We start from the raw sequence: 14529 nt of genomic DNA, 5'->3' as shown, positions 1-14529 counted from the left end.
GCCAAACAAAGACTCATGCTAGACGAGATACACTACATCTTTCCCATCCGTGAAGCTAACAGAATACGAAATACAGGTATTACGAAAATATGCAACGTAATCAGCCATACTGATAGCGAGAAAGAGAGAAAGACTCCACTGGCAGTAAGCAAGACTAGTCTCTCAGAATCGAAAGACAGATAGACATACGAGGTAGCTGTCGCAAATTGGTGGGACGTTTCTGGCTTGGAGGTCACCCCGATTCCCGCATAATCGCATAATCTCTAGTAAGCTATCCAATTAAAAGTAGAAGAGGGAGGAAAAATAAAATAGAAAGAAACAGTAATGGAGGGGGGGGGGGGGGGAGAACTGATGACATTCAAACCGCTGTGGAAGTGGTGGTCACAGTCGATATCACTACAAGCTGAAAATTTCACTGAGGCTACAAAACTCCACGATCTACTGATCATGAGCACGCATATAGGTAGAACACACATAGAAGGAAACAAAGAGATTGATCTCTCAGGAGCAGTTTGAGAACACTTCAGTATAAGTGGTATAAAGGTGTACATCGTCTGTCACTTCGTTACCTGTATTAGACAATATGGATGCTTCATAGCCGGCTGAAGTGGCCGAGGGAGTCTGGAACCGAGTGACCGCTACGGTCGCAGGTTCGAATCCTGCCTCGGGTATGGATGTGTGTGATATCCTTAGGTTAGTTAGGTTTAAGTAGTTCTAAGTCTAGGGGACTGATGATCTCAGATGTTAAGTCCCATAGTGCTCAGAGTCATTTGAACCATTTTTTTTTTATGCTTCATACGTAAAACAGTGCCAACTGATCAAATATGGTACGTGCCTTCTGATGATAATAACAACATTATATATATATATATATATATATATATATATATATATATATATATATATCTCACGAAATAAGCATCAAACGAAAAAAACTACAAAGAACGAAACTTGTCTAGCCTGAAGGGGCAAATCAGATGGCGCTATTGTTGGCCCGCTAGATGGCGCTGCTATAGGTCAAAGGGATATCAATTGCGTTTTTTTTTAAATAGGAGCCTCCATTTTTTATTACATATTCGTGTAGTACGTAAAGAAATATGAGTGTTTTAGTTGGACCGTTTTTTTTGCTTTGTGATAGATGACGCTGTAATAGTCACAAACGTATAAGTACGTGGTATCACGTAACATTCCGCCAGTGCGGCTGGTATTTGCTTCGTGGTACATTACCCGTGTTTTCTCTGCCTCGTGATGACTGGGTGTTGTGTGATGTCCTTAGGTTAGTTAGGTTTAAGTAGTTCTAAGTTCTAGGGGACTGATGACCATAGATGTTAAGTCCCATAGTGCTCAGAGCCATTTGAACCATTTCCCGTGTTAAAATGGACCGTTTACCAATTGCGGAAAAGGTCGATATCATGTTGATGTATGGCTGTTGTGATCAAAATGCCCAACGGGCGTGTGCTGTGCATGCTGCTCGGTATGCTGGACGATATCATCCCAGTGTCTGGACCGTTCGCCGGATAGTTACGTTATTTAAGGAAACAGGAAGTGTTCAGCCACATATGAAACGTCAACCACGACCTGCAACAAATTATGATGCCCAAGTAGGTGTTTTAGCTGCTGTCGCGGCTAATCCGCACATCAGTAGCAGAAAAAGTGCGCGAAAATCGGGAATCTCAAAAACATCGGTGTTGAGAATGCTACATCAACATCGATTGCACCCGTACCATATTTCTATGCATCAGGAATTGTATGGCTATGACTTTGAACGTCGTGTACAGTTCTGCCACCGGGCACAAGAGAAATTTTTTGCGCGCGTTCTACTTCGCGACGAAGCGTCACTCACCAACAGCGGTAACGTAAACCGGCATAATATGCACTATTGAGCAACGGAAAATCCACGATGGCTGCGACAAGTGGAACATCAGCGACTTTGGCGGGTTAACGTATGGTGCGGCATTATGGGAGGAAGGATAATTAGCCCCCATTTTATCGATGGCAATCTAAATGGTGCAATGTACGCTGATTTCCTACGTAATGTTCTACCGATGTTACTACAAGATGTTTCACTGCATGACAGAATGGCTATGTACTTCCAACATGATGGATGTCCGGCACATAGCTCGCGTGCGGTTGAAGCGGTATTGAATAGCATATTTCATGACAGGTGGATTGGTCGTCGAAGCACCATACCATGGCCCGCACGTTCACCGGATCTGACGTCCCCGGATTTCTTTCTGTGGGGAAAGTTGAAGGATATTTGCTATCGTGATCCATCGACAACGCCTGACAACATGCGTCAGCGCATTGTCAATACATGTGTGAACATTACGGAAGGCGAACTACTCGCTGTTGAGAGGAATGCCGTTACACGTATTGCCAAATGCATTGAGGTTGACGGACATAATTTTTAGCATTTATTGCATTAATGTGGTATTTACAGGTAATCACGCTGTAACAGCATGCGTTCTCAGAAATGATAAGTTCACAAAGGTACATGTATCACATTGGAACCGAAATAAAATGTTCAAAAAGTACCTATGTTCTGAATTTTAATTTAAAAAACCTACCTGTTACCAACTGTTCGTCTGAAATTGTGAGCCATATGTTTGTGACTATTATAGCGCCATCTGTCACAAAGCTAAAAAAGTGGTCCAACTAAAACATTCATATTTCTTTACGTACTACACGAATATGTAATAAAAAATGGGGGTTCCTATTTTTAAAAAAACGCAGTTGATATCCATTTGAACTATAGCAGCGTCATCTAGCGGGCCAACCATAGCGCCATCTGGTTTCCACCTTCCAGCTAGACAAGTTTGGTTCTTTGTAGTTTTTTCGTTTGACGCTTATTTCGTGAGATATTTAGCCCGGCCACTCATACATGGTGAAACAACGCTCTGGTGGGTGGTTTGCGGGTTTAAATCACCTCTGGGTATGACCATGCGGTGCATTTGACCTGCGGTCGTCGCATGGTGGCGCTGGCAGCAGTCCACATGCGCAAAGTTGTGTTGGTGCATGTCAGAATACGATTTAGCGAGTAAGTGTGCAGACGTTTTCAGACGTGCTATGGTAACTGTGAGTTGAAAATGGCTCAAAGAATACATACTGATGACGTTATGAGGGGTAGAATAGTAGGGCGACTGCAGGCTGGTCAAACAGAGCAGGTCGTAGCACGGACCCCCCGTGTGTTATGGCAACGATTACAGCAGACAGGAGACGTGTCCAGGAGCTACAGTACGGGACGTCCACAGTGTACAACACCACAAGAAGACCGATATCTCACCATCAATGCCCGCAGATGGCCACGGAGTACCGCATGTAGCCTTACTCGGGACCTTTCCGCAGCCACTGGAACAGTTGTGTCCAGTCATACAGTCTACAGACGACTGAACAGACATGGTTTATTCGTCCGGAGACCTGTAAGGTGCATTCCACTGACCCCTGGTCATAGGAGAGCCCGTAAAGCCTGGTGTCAAGAACACAGTACTTGGTCATTCAAACTGTGGTGCCAGGTTATGTTCACGGACGAGTCCAGATATAGTCTGAACAGTGATTCTCGCCGGGTTTTCATCTGGCGTGAACCAGGAACCACATACCAACCCCTTAATGTCCTTGAAAGGGACCTGTATGGAGGTCGTGGTTTGATGGTGTGGGGTAGGATTATGATTGGTGCACGTACAGCCCTGCATGTCTTTGAGAGAGGAACTGTAACAGCCCAGGTGTATCGGGACGTCATTTTGCACCAGTATGTCCACCTTTTCAGGGGTGCAGTGGGTCCGACCTTCCTCCTGATGGATGATAACGCACGGCCCCACCGAGCTGCCATCGTGGAGGAGTACCTTGAAACAGAAGATATCAGGCGAATGGAGTGGCCTGCCTGTTCTCCACACCTAAACCCTATCGAGCACGTCTGGGATGCTCTCGATCGACGTCTCGCTACACATCTTCAAACCTCTACGACACCTCAGGAGCTCCGACAGGCACTGGTGCAAGGATGGGAGGCTATACCCAGCTGCTCGACCACCTGATCCTGAGTATGCCAAACCCTTGTGCGGCCTGTGTACGTGTACATGGTGATCAGATCTCATATTGATGTTGGGGTACGTGCGCAGGAAACAATGGCGTTTTTATATATATATATATATATATATATATAGAGAGAGAGAGAGAGAGAGAGAGAGAGAGCACCCTCAAAACTAAATACCATTATTGATGTCATCATGATCAAGACGTTTGTGACAAAGTGGTTGGTAGTCATGATAGATCTGGTAGTGCTAATGTTATTCGCTGTCATTTGTTGCAATATTTGAGTATCCCTAATCAAAAATACTGGTTTGACCTACTGGGACAGTGCGCAGACGTCTGGACAGAAAAAATGTAAGGTAACATGTGGGAGCGATTAACAGAAGAAAACTCTAGAATGACCTATGGTTTCTTTATATGTCCATAAACACTGCTGAAGCATAGCCCAACAATATACTCTTACATTTTTTTTCATTATTTCCTTTTATACTGGGTCAGTCACTGCATCACTCTTCACATTCGCGGATCATGGATAGTTTTTCCTGGTTTGGAGATGGGTCGGAGTGGCTCAACCTACATATGATGGATACCATTCGCCGTGAATATAAGAAGTCAGATTGTTTCTATTAAAATATGAGAGTAAAACCTGCCATCTTTACCAGATAAACTCATAGGAATAGTTTTGTTTGTGCGATTTGCGCAAAGCAAGCAATTTTTACTGTGGAACATAGAACTAACGGCGCACTGTTGATAAGTGGTTCAAATCTGTTGGAAGTTACTTCGGAGATTTCAGAAATGCGCCGTCTGGATGTACCGAGTTGATGCGTGGGGGTGTTCAGCTCTGAAAGTGATTCGCAAGTCGCTACAGTGGAGATTTACAGCAAAAGGATGCTGCTAGTCATTTTCGGGGTGACAAATATGGTGATTCACAGATCGGGGCTATCAACACTGGCCTTCGTTACGTTGGGGTAGATTGCAGGTTCAAATCCAGTCCTAGACGTTGTGTGTCTGTTCTTAGTATCTGCATTTACAGAGGCAACCAAGTATATGTTGTCTGGTGATATACCCATGCAATGCTCGGGTTTTGAAGCAACAGTTTGTGCAAATAATCAACTCAACGTATTGGTGAATGGTAAGCACCTGTTTCATTCATATTCACAGGATAAAGTCAACTGTGGTGAAAGGTAATGATACGTTTGTCGATTTCTCTCCAGATGTTGAGAATTGTCTCTTTTTGTGACTGACGTCGCTTCTGAAAATTAATCCAGTCATTTTACATTTGGGCTACTTCTAATTGAGGTTTGAGGTTTGGTCAACTGAAAGGTCAATGACATAAAGTGTTTTAGCACCATATAATACTGATAGGTCTTTTGCAGTAATGTTTGTGAAATCTGAAAATAATAGATGAAAGCTGGTTCACTACATCAACAGAACTTCGGCTGGTGAAATGTGGAAGATGTCAAGGATATGAGCAATAATTTCAGTTTCTAATCAAAACTGGAGATTATGAATATCACAATGATGATAGAAAGGTAATGAATGAAGTGTTTCCTGTGCTAAAACAACTTCATTATGCATCCTTATGTCTCCAGAATATGACCAGTGTTCATGACTAATTTAGTATGTATCGATATTTCCTTTTCCTGCTGTGTATCTTTCTATTACGTCGTTGCAAGTTCTCAAGAAAGTGGTATAAGCTCGACTTATCTGTTGATATAATGAGCAAGCAGGAATACGTCTACGTTAAACTGGTCATCCACTACGACTAAGTTGATCAACCATGATGTCACTTATTACAGTACGAGGAAACAGTTCAAGGTTGAAAAATAGTCGCGTAATAACACGCCACCACAAATACAGGGTGGGCAAAATAAATAAAACTGACCTGAAAAATATTTGTACGCCTGAAGTGGCCCTTCTTAATGAGCAGGAGAGCTTCTCATGAAAGAAAATGTTGTGGTACGTAAGTTCAAGCGTCCAGACGAACTTTCACGTGCTGAGTTCAGCCGGCGGTTTCTGAGTGTAGTAAGGACTTTGGAATCTTCAGGTTACATTTCTTCATATGAGGCTTGGTTCAGCTCGTGGTATGTGAACTCACAGAACATGCTTCATTATGCATCAGAGAATCCCTGTCAGTACACTGAAGAGGCGTTGCAGAATTTCAAGATTGGTATTTGTTGTTCACATCGCAAAACATTTCTTTCACCAATCTGTTAATGCTAAGCGGTACGTCCAGAAAATGTTTAAACAATGTGTGAGTCAGCTCACAGAAGATGAACGACTACATGGATATTTTCAGCAAGACGGAGGGACAGCACACACCGAGTTCACAAGCTTGTCATCAGTGCATGAGGTGTTCGGTGAGGAGAGGACAGTCAGCAGAGGCTGTGCTGGACACCTCAATCGCCTCATCTCTCCCCCTGTGATTTTTACCTGTGGAGCAAATTGAAGGCTTAGCTGTACTCAAACAACTCTCACTCATTGGTAGAGCCAGAGCAGAGCACTGAAAACGCTGTTGCTTCTGTCCCTCAGATAAAGCTGCTACGTGTATCTTGTAGTTTGATAAATCGAGCATTGTGCTGCATCGACGTCAACGATGGCTATTTCTAGTACCTCCTGTGATGTTCATTAACAAGGGTCAATCGGGCGTCAGTCTTACTCTAAATATTTTCGGGCGAATTTTATTTTGCTCATGATCTGGTTCCATAGTAACGCAAGCGGTCTTGTTTCTTTTACATCAATGCAATATACCAAATCCATCAATAAAAGTCGCTTCTTCAAACGTCGTAAGTAGCTACTTGCAACATAGTATTTCATTTACTGCTGAATTACACAAAGATGAAGAGCTACTCAGCCCTACTTTGTGTTCCTTCGCTTTTCCTGCTAGTCTACAATAACAGGAATCTCACAACTCGAGTAGTTCGGTGAAGCATTATATAAGTAGACGATTAGGGCTGCACTTCACCCGGAGAGAACTCTAGGTCGTCGTACCATTCGAGACTAGGCTCTAAACGTATATACTGATGCGTATATTTCGGTTCCCAACGTCATACAACCTAGAATGAAATATCAGGTGAAGTTAGCAAATGTTTCATTTATAATAGGTCTATTGCAGATGCACCTATAGACGGTAATTTAAAGAATAATTTCACTTAAGAGTGAAACTAGAGATTAGTATATCATCATGCACTCCGTCTTCAGGCCACAAGTGTCCCATCTGGACCATCCGACCGCCGTGTCATTCTCAGGTGAGGATGCGGATAGGAGGGGCGTGTGGTCAGCACACCGCTCTCCCGGTCGTTATGATGGTTTCTTCTGACCGGAGCCGCTACTATTCGGTCGAGTAGCTCCTCAATTGGCATCACGAGGCTGAGTGCACCCCGAAAAATGGCAAAAGCGTATGGCGGCCTGGATGGTCGCATTCGGGAGGACGACGGTTCAAACCCGTCTCCGGCCATCCTGATTTAGGTTTTCCGTGATTTCCCTAAATCGTTTAAGGCAAATGCCGGGATGGTTTCTTTGAAAGGGCACGGCCGATTTCCTTCCCAATCCTTCCCTAACCCGAGCTTGTGCTCCGTCTCTAATGACCTCGTTGTCGACGGGACGTTAAACACTAACCACCACCACCACCACCACCACCACCACCACCACCTGGATGGTCACCCATCCAAGTGCCGGCCACGCCCGACAGCGCTTAACTTCGGTGATCTCACGGGAACCGGTGTATCCACTGCGGCACGGCAGTTGCCTATAGATTAGTATAGATGCTCTAAAACTCCAAGTACACTTCAGTTCACAGGAAACCTCTAGTTATTCTGCTAAGAAATAAGAGCCATAGTTTCCAGTCGCCTTCTCGCTAATACCTACAGAGGACAGGCAAAATAATGTGAACAGTGGTAGTAATGGGATGGTTGTGTTTGACGGTCAACAACGCAGGTCAGGCACTTGTCGCACTGGAATGTGCGTGTTCAGTGCGGACTAGGCATCAGTGCAGGTTGTTTACGAGTAGTGCACACTTCGTATCTGCATTCAGAGCCCGAGGTCAACGTGCGATGAAAGACCAAACAGAGTTCCAAAGAGCGCAGATTGTGGGGACCCAATTACCTAGAGCATCAGTAACCAAGGCAGCCAACTTATTTAATGTTTCAAGATCAACTGTTTCAATAGTCATGAGAGCCTAAAGAAAAGGAAATACATCATCGTATAAACGTAATAGTGAGCGCAAATCAAAACTAAATCACAGAGATCGTCGTAAGTTAACACGAATTGTGTCAAAACAGCACAAAACTGCGGCAGCTAAACTGACTGCAGAGCTCAGTAGCATCTTCAAGACCCCGTATCTATCGACACTGTCCACCGAGAACTCCACAAAGCGAATTTTCATGGATGAATTGCGATACCGAAACCATTAGTGATGACAACCAAACCAAAGGAGCGTAAAACATGGTGTCAGGAGCATAAATCGTGGACGGCTGATCAGTGGAAAAACGTCATATGATCCGACTAGTCAACGTTTTCTTTATCCCCAACATCGGGCCGGGTTTACGTCTGGAGAACGCCAAAGGGAGCCTCCAATCCTGATCGCTTGATTCCAATGGTTAAGGATGGAGGTGGAAGTGTAGTGGTGTGGGCAGCCATATCATGGTATTCTGCTGGTCCCATCATTACTCAACGATTATGTGAACATTTTAGGTGATCAGGTGCACCCTATGATTCAAATGTTATTCCTCAACAATGATGTCATATTTCAGGACGATTAATCACCCATTCACGCAGCCCGGACAGTACAATCGTGGCATGAGGAGCATGCAACCGAACTGCACCGTCCTCCCTGGCCAGGACAGTCCTCGGACTCGAACGTTATCGAACCCTTGTGGGCAATATTGGACCAGAGTCCGGAGCAGATTTCCGCCTCCCCCGTCACTACAGGAGTTAGATGAGGTTCTGATCGAAGACTGGCATAACATTCCACTGGAAACTATACAATCATTATATGCCAGTATTGCAAGAAGAATCGCAGCTGTATTACGGGCAAATGGCGGTCCAAACCCTTATTAATAAACTATACCCAAGTAAGTACAGGTGTTAACATTATTTTGCCTATCCCCTGTATATAGTATTCAGGGATCGGAAAATTTGTGTTTCCAAGTGTTAAATTTTCTGATTTAGTTGCTCGAATGTCACAATATTGTGCGACACATGCGCAGTCCATTCCCATAGACAGCAAGTTATTGCTATGGAATAAGCGAGTTCGTGACACACTGCCTAAATGGTGTTAGCTGTCTATTATCTTCCCGCGTCCGGCCATCCTGATTTAGTTTTTCCATGATTTCCCTAAATCGCTCCAGGCAAATGCCGGGGTGGTTCCTTTGAAAGGGCACGGCCGTCTTCCTTCCCTGTCCTTGCCTAATCTGATGAGACCGATGACCTCGCTGTTTGGTCTCTTCCCCCAAACAGTCCAGTCCAATCCAATCCAATCCAATCCAATCCAATCTATTATCTAACGCGTCGGTGAGATAATAAATTTTCTCGGGAATAACAAAGAGGAAGAGAAGAGGTGAGACAGATTTTACCATGGAACTACTGAAAGGCTCATCACTGATTTACAAATTACTCAACGTACAGGACACGGTACCTCAATTTGAGGATGGTCGTCAAGAGAACGGACATGGTGCGATCCTAGGACACGTTTATTGCTTAGGCAGTACGCACACTGTTTAGTTTTTAAACTAGATAAGGAGTTAAAAAAGTAAACAGTCTCCTCGATCTATGAGAAATAAAACGTTTATCGCATTTATCATTAGCACCTTAATTGGGCACCCTACGTATGACTACTGGAGCAACTTACCGAACTACTATCACAAAGTTCAGTTTTTAATGTTTGTTTAACGTAGAGGCAACTGTTTTCTACAGACGCAGGTGTAAGGCTAGTACACATCTTAATCGTTGTTCACATTTAACACCATGTGCGGAATCCTCGGCAGTATGTTCAATATTATAGTTTCGCTCAGATAGTATACCCAACTGGTCAAGCCGCATCGTTGTGCAGCGCCTGCAATAAATTCAGGTATTAGGGCCATTGAGGTTCTTTAACTGTGTGCTACCGCTAGATAAACACGCACTGAGTGGCAAATGTAAAACTGGTGCTTTCTGTCTAGCGGACTTGGGAGAAGTCAACGAACTTTCACTAGGGTTTTCGAATAGCTTTCTCATGCCCGCTCGGAGCGATTTATACCAGCATTCAACTGCGACATTTATAGACAGAACTAAAGGTGATTTCAATATGTCATGCAATTGATTTTTATACTTACAAGACAATTTTAAAAATCTGCAAATGTGCATTTTTCAATTACAGTAATGCTCAGTCCTTTTCGACACTTTTAAGTCAATACAGAGTACAGTCATTGGTCTGTAGTTGTTATGCAGTTCAGTCCAGAAAGTCTAGTATGTGTTTGTGTGTGTGTGTGTGTGTGTGTGTGTGTGTGTGTGTGTGTGTGTGTGTGTGTTTGTGTGTGGATTCTATGGCTGTTTGTATCGAGATCTTTGGTGGACTTTGTGTTTGCTGATGTTGCTGAATTCTGTTTACGTCATTCACAGAGGGTTGACATAAAGATGGTCCTTAAAGTTCTCGAGCATCTTGCAGCAAGTTGCTGCTCTTTGTGAAGTGTTTTTCAGTTGCGAACAGGCTGTAGCTGCCGTCTTGGATTTTCTTTTGAATCGCAGAAAGGTTAAACAAAGAAACGCAGAATAATTTTGGCAGGTGACTTAAGAGGACATTAGATATTCGGCCGTAAACGGCGTATCTTTATCGTTTCAGCGTGTTCGTTAAGTTTTTATTGTTTTGGTAAATGGTGGTGCAAGGACGTGTAACAATCCTCGAGACCATATTCCATTCCTTATTATCATATTTTTCATCATTTTGTTATTATAACTGTTCTGAGCTTTAGTTACAGAAATTCCTTTGGCTGACCTGCGAGGTCTAGAGTACTGGTGCAACCAACACTCACCTCAGTGTCGTTTGGCATTTCTCGAAACTCTTTCTCATTCTCGCTTGGTGCTCTGAACCTGTAGCTTCCACAAGTCTGCATGTCCATACGTATAAACCCGTGCTTCATTCGCGACGTGTGGTTTGCGGATAAGGTAACTGAAGTGCTCCAGCGTTAATGATGGTGACAACGCTACTTACAGCTTCCCCCTTGAGTTTCATATTCTAGTGAGACGTCATTATGCATTTCTTTGCGTCACGCAGTCCGTTTCATATTATCACCAGGCTTAATAGTGAAACTCATACAGAAATAACAGAGCCAAATACTAGACCTCGGGAGGATGTTTTTTTTAAATATTGGTAATAATTTTTCTCGGTATGACTCTTTTTCTAGATTAACTGAATTTTGCTAGCCTTAAGAGTACAAGGATGTGAGGTCACTAGGATATCTTCGACTTTGAGTCTATTCAAAATGTGACGATCAGAGGGGTTGAGCGTAGAACCTAAGATGAGAATATAATGGCGGAGTGGCCTTAAACTCCTACTGACGGCGCAGTAATGTGAGTAATACTTTGAATGGTTTGTAGAATTTTCAGGCCGCTGATAGCGAAAATGACTAATACTCTCACTACTAGGTCGATAGTTGTGTGCTATAGTCATTTACACTAGTGTCTCTTCCACTCATCTAACATATTATCGTCACTAACTTACCTAAGGTTAGGTTCTTTGTTTGTTACTTTTTTCTACCTCTACATACCGCAAGCCACTTTACATGCAAATAGTGCTGATGTGGTGTTTGTGAGTGAGTGTGTGTGTGTGGGGGGGGGGGGGTGCGAGAGAGTGAGAGAGAGAGACAGAGAGAGAGAGAGAGAGAGAGAGAGAGAGAGAGAGAGCGAGAGAGAGAGAGGGAAGGAGGGAGGGAGGGAGGGAGGGAGGGAGGGAGGGAGGGAGGGAGGGAGGGAGAGAGAGAGAGAGAGAGAGGAAAGGGGTAGAAGAGAGAGTAGCATCGTGAAATTGTCCAGTTTTCCTAAAAATTACAGTTATTTCGAAATATCTTTAGATATTCAAGCACCAGTCCAGTACAAGTATTCTAAGCACACACACATACATGCAAACACACACGCGCCCACACATAGTTTGTGGACGGTAACAAGGAGGTATGAACGAGTCAATATTGCAGTAAAAAATTGTCATTAAAATGGAGGATACTTTGTTAAAATGTAATGAGCTTGATCACAGCAGTCGGATATGATTCATCCAGTCAAACCTTATCTCATAACAGGTTTGTGAGTAAATTTCCTAATTAGCAACAATTAAGAGCGTAAAATTTCATATATGCATTACCTAACTTCAAAATAAAGCAAAATATTTGTCTAATGAAATAAACTCGCAGCGCAGAGCCAGTAATTTTTATTGTGAAATAATGAAGTAAGGCGTGTAATAGGTAGTTGGAGGAAGAACAGTGGTTCACTTGGTTAACGATGGGGGCAAAATTACCCTTGACCCCAGTATTCACCTGAGACAATTTAGGAAAATCGCGGAGAAGCTTCAGCCGGATGGTAGGACGGGGATTTGAGTGTTAAGTCACCTAGTGAGGCGGTGCAACGGGTCAGCACGCTGGACTTTCATTCGGGAGGAGCTTAGCTCAAATACACGTCCAGCTAACCAAATTCGGGTTTCCCTATAAAACTCAAGTAGGATGCTGCTAACGTCCCATTGATAATGGTCACAGCACTTTTTCTGACAGCATCTTGTCGCTTCCTTATTTTTCTTTCTCCGTTTTGGGTAGCAATGCTCTGGAACGGGAGTCCCAGCGTCTTACCCGTTACACCATCTCGATGACGTTCAGCAGCTATGCACTTCCTGCCGACATGGGCGAGCTTTAGTTCTCAGTTATTGTGTAATAACCTATGCCACCCTCTAGAGCTGCATACTACGACTTGTGTCGGCTGAGCTACAAGTCTTGTTTGACCATTGTAGGCGATTACAACACTGCCAAGGCCACAACAGTAACGAAGATGATTTGAAAGTCCAAGTATAACAATATCGAATGTCGGGATTCCTTATCTCAATATTGTCGTTAGGAATACAAACGCATCAGCGAGGCTAAGGGAAACTGTATGCAACACTGCTGGTGCGAGCGTCTGGGCCAGCCAGTTGTCAAGACGCTGCAGTCAGCAACCGCAACCGTGCTCCACGGACTCGGGCTCCTGGATCGGTGCTCTACCTCTGGAACTTACACAAGCATCGAAAGTGACCTAGTTCTGCTGCCTGTTCTCGGCTACACGCTGTCACCTTTCGTACAAAACCGCCCGCCACGGAACGATTACTTTTCAATTCGGACACAAAAAAAGGACCAGCGCAGTCCGTTTTACGTGCTACTTTCACATACGTCCCTGATCTGTACACTTTGTGTTCCGAAGCAAAAATGTTACTCGTGCAGTTGACGAAATGTTGCTTGTCATACGTATCCTACGTTCAACAAAAGTCACAAATAAAATATTTATGGAATAAACATTCCTTTAGGAACTTTTAAATGCGCAGTGGAAACAAAACCGGATTGCTGTTCTCTTCCTGACCAAATACACTGCTTTGAAAACTAAGAGCCTGCGATCGTTTTTTCGTGCAGATTGGATAGTGATCGCTTCCCGTAGCTGAGAAGGATTTCTCCTAAAACTTCTTCGCGCCAAGGCTGTGAAAGTCTAACAATTCGACTGTGAAAGTTCGAGAACTGCTCGCACTTGCTGCCGCTTGCTCGGAGGTACACGATCTATCGACTCGCGCGTCATCAAATTCTAGCGACAACCTGGGACATCATTTACAATTCAGGTAATTCGACAAGACTGCCAAATAAGTAATACCATTAGCCTGACGTCGGCTTAAGCTGTCCTGTGATTCTCTAGAAACTACAGATTATCTCCGGTCCGAGGGAGATTCATTTACGAAGCAAGAAAGTACCCAAATATCGTCCAGAGGATGGTGCTGTTGTTCTTAAAATCTGGTGGAGACAATGCAGACATACACATTTGGCAGTTTCATTTTTGTGTCTTAGAGAGGAAAAATACATAGTGGCGGGTGACCCGTCATACTTTCGTGCGCCGGGGTGCAGCGACTAATGCGATTTGAGGAACGGACAAATATTTGTGGAGCGAGAGAGCGGCTTACCAGAGCCAAGGACGAGCGCAACAGCGGCGACGAAGACTGCGGCGGCGTTCATGGCTGAGGCAGCGGGCAGACTGAGCCTCCCGCGGCCGCCGCGACACACATTTCTACGCGGCCGGCCGCCGCTGCTGCCCTCTGGCGGCCTGTCGCCAAGCCCGCACCCTTCACTGACACCGCAGTCTCTAGGCCAGAAGGTAACCGCACCAGTTACATGTCTCCGATCTCATTCCCTGTTCTCCATGCGTACCGCCCGAGAAACTTACTGCTCGGCTACTGCAGTTCAACGGCACGAGTAATTATTCCGTGCCTGCTGCGTACACTCCATTTAAAAAGAAACGCAATAAAATGTTAGTAAACAG

General features: G+C 44.2%; 1 protein-coding gene across 1 annotated transcript in view; it reads right to left on the bottom strand.

Moving 5' to 3' along the window:
• Positions 1-14267, bottom strand: part of LOC124721131 (protein obstructor-E) — a 59020-nt gene extending 44753 nt beyond the window's left edge. The window contains exon 1 of the mRNA XM_047245945.1: positions 14174-14267. Coding sequence (XP_047101901.1) covers positions 14174-14225 — 52 coding nt within the window. The 5' untranslated portion in view covers positions 14226-14267. The remainder of the gene's footprint in view (positions 1-14173) is intronic.
• Between the last annotated feature and the right edge of the window lie 262 nt (positions 14268-14529).

The sequence above is a fragment of the Schistocerca piceifrons genome, chromosome X, assembly GCF_021461385.2.
Source record: "Schistocerca piceifrons isolate TAMUIC-IGC-003096 chromosome X, iqSchPice1.1, whole genome shotgun sequence".
Classification (NCBI taxonomy): Eukaryota; Metazoa; Arthropoda; class Insecta; order Orthoptera; family Acrididae; genus Schistocerca; species Schistocerca piceifrons.
The sequence above is the reverse complement of the archived record's forward strand: the minus strand, read 5'-3'. Positions and strand labels throughout refer to the sequence as shown.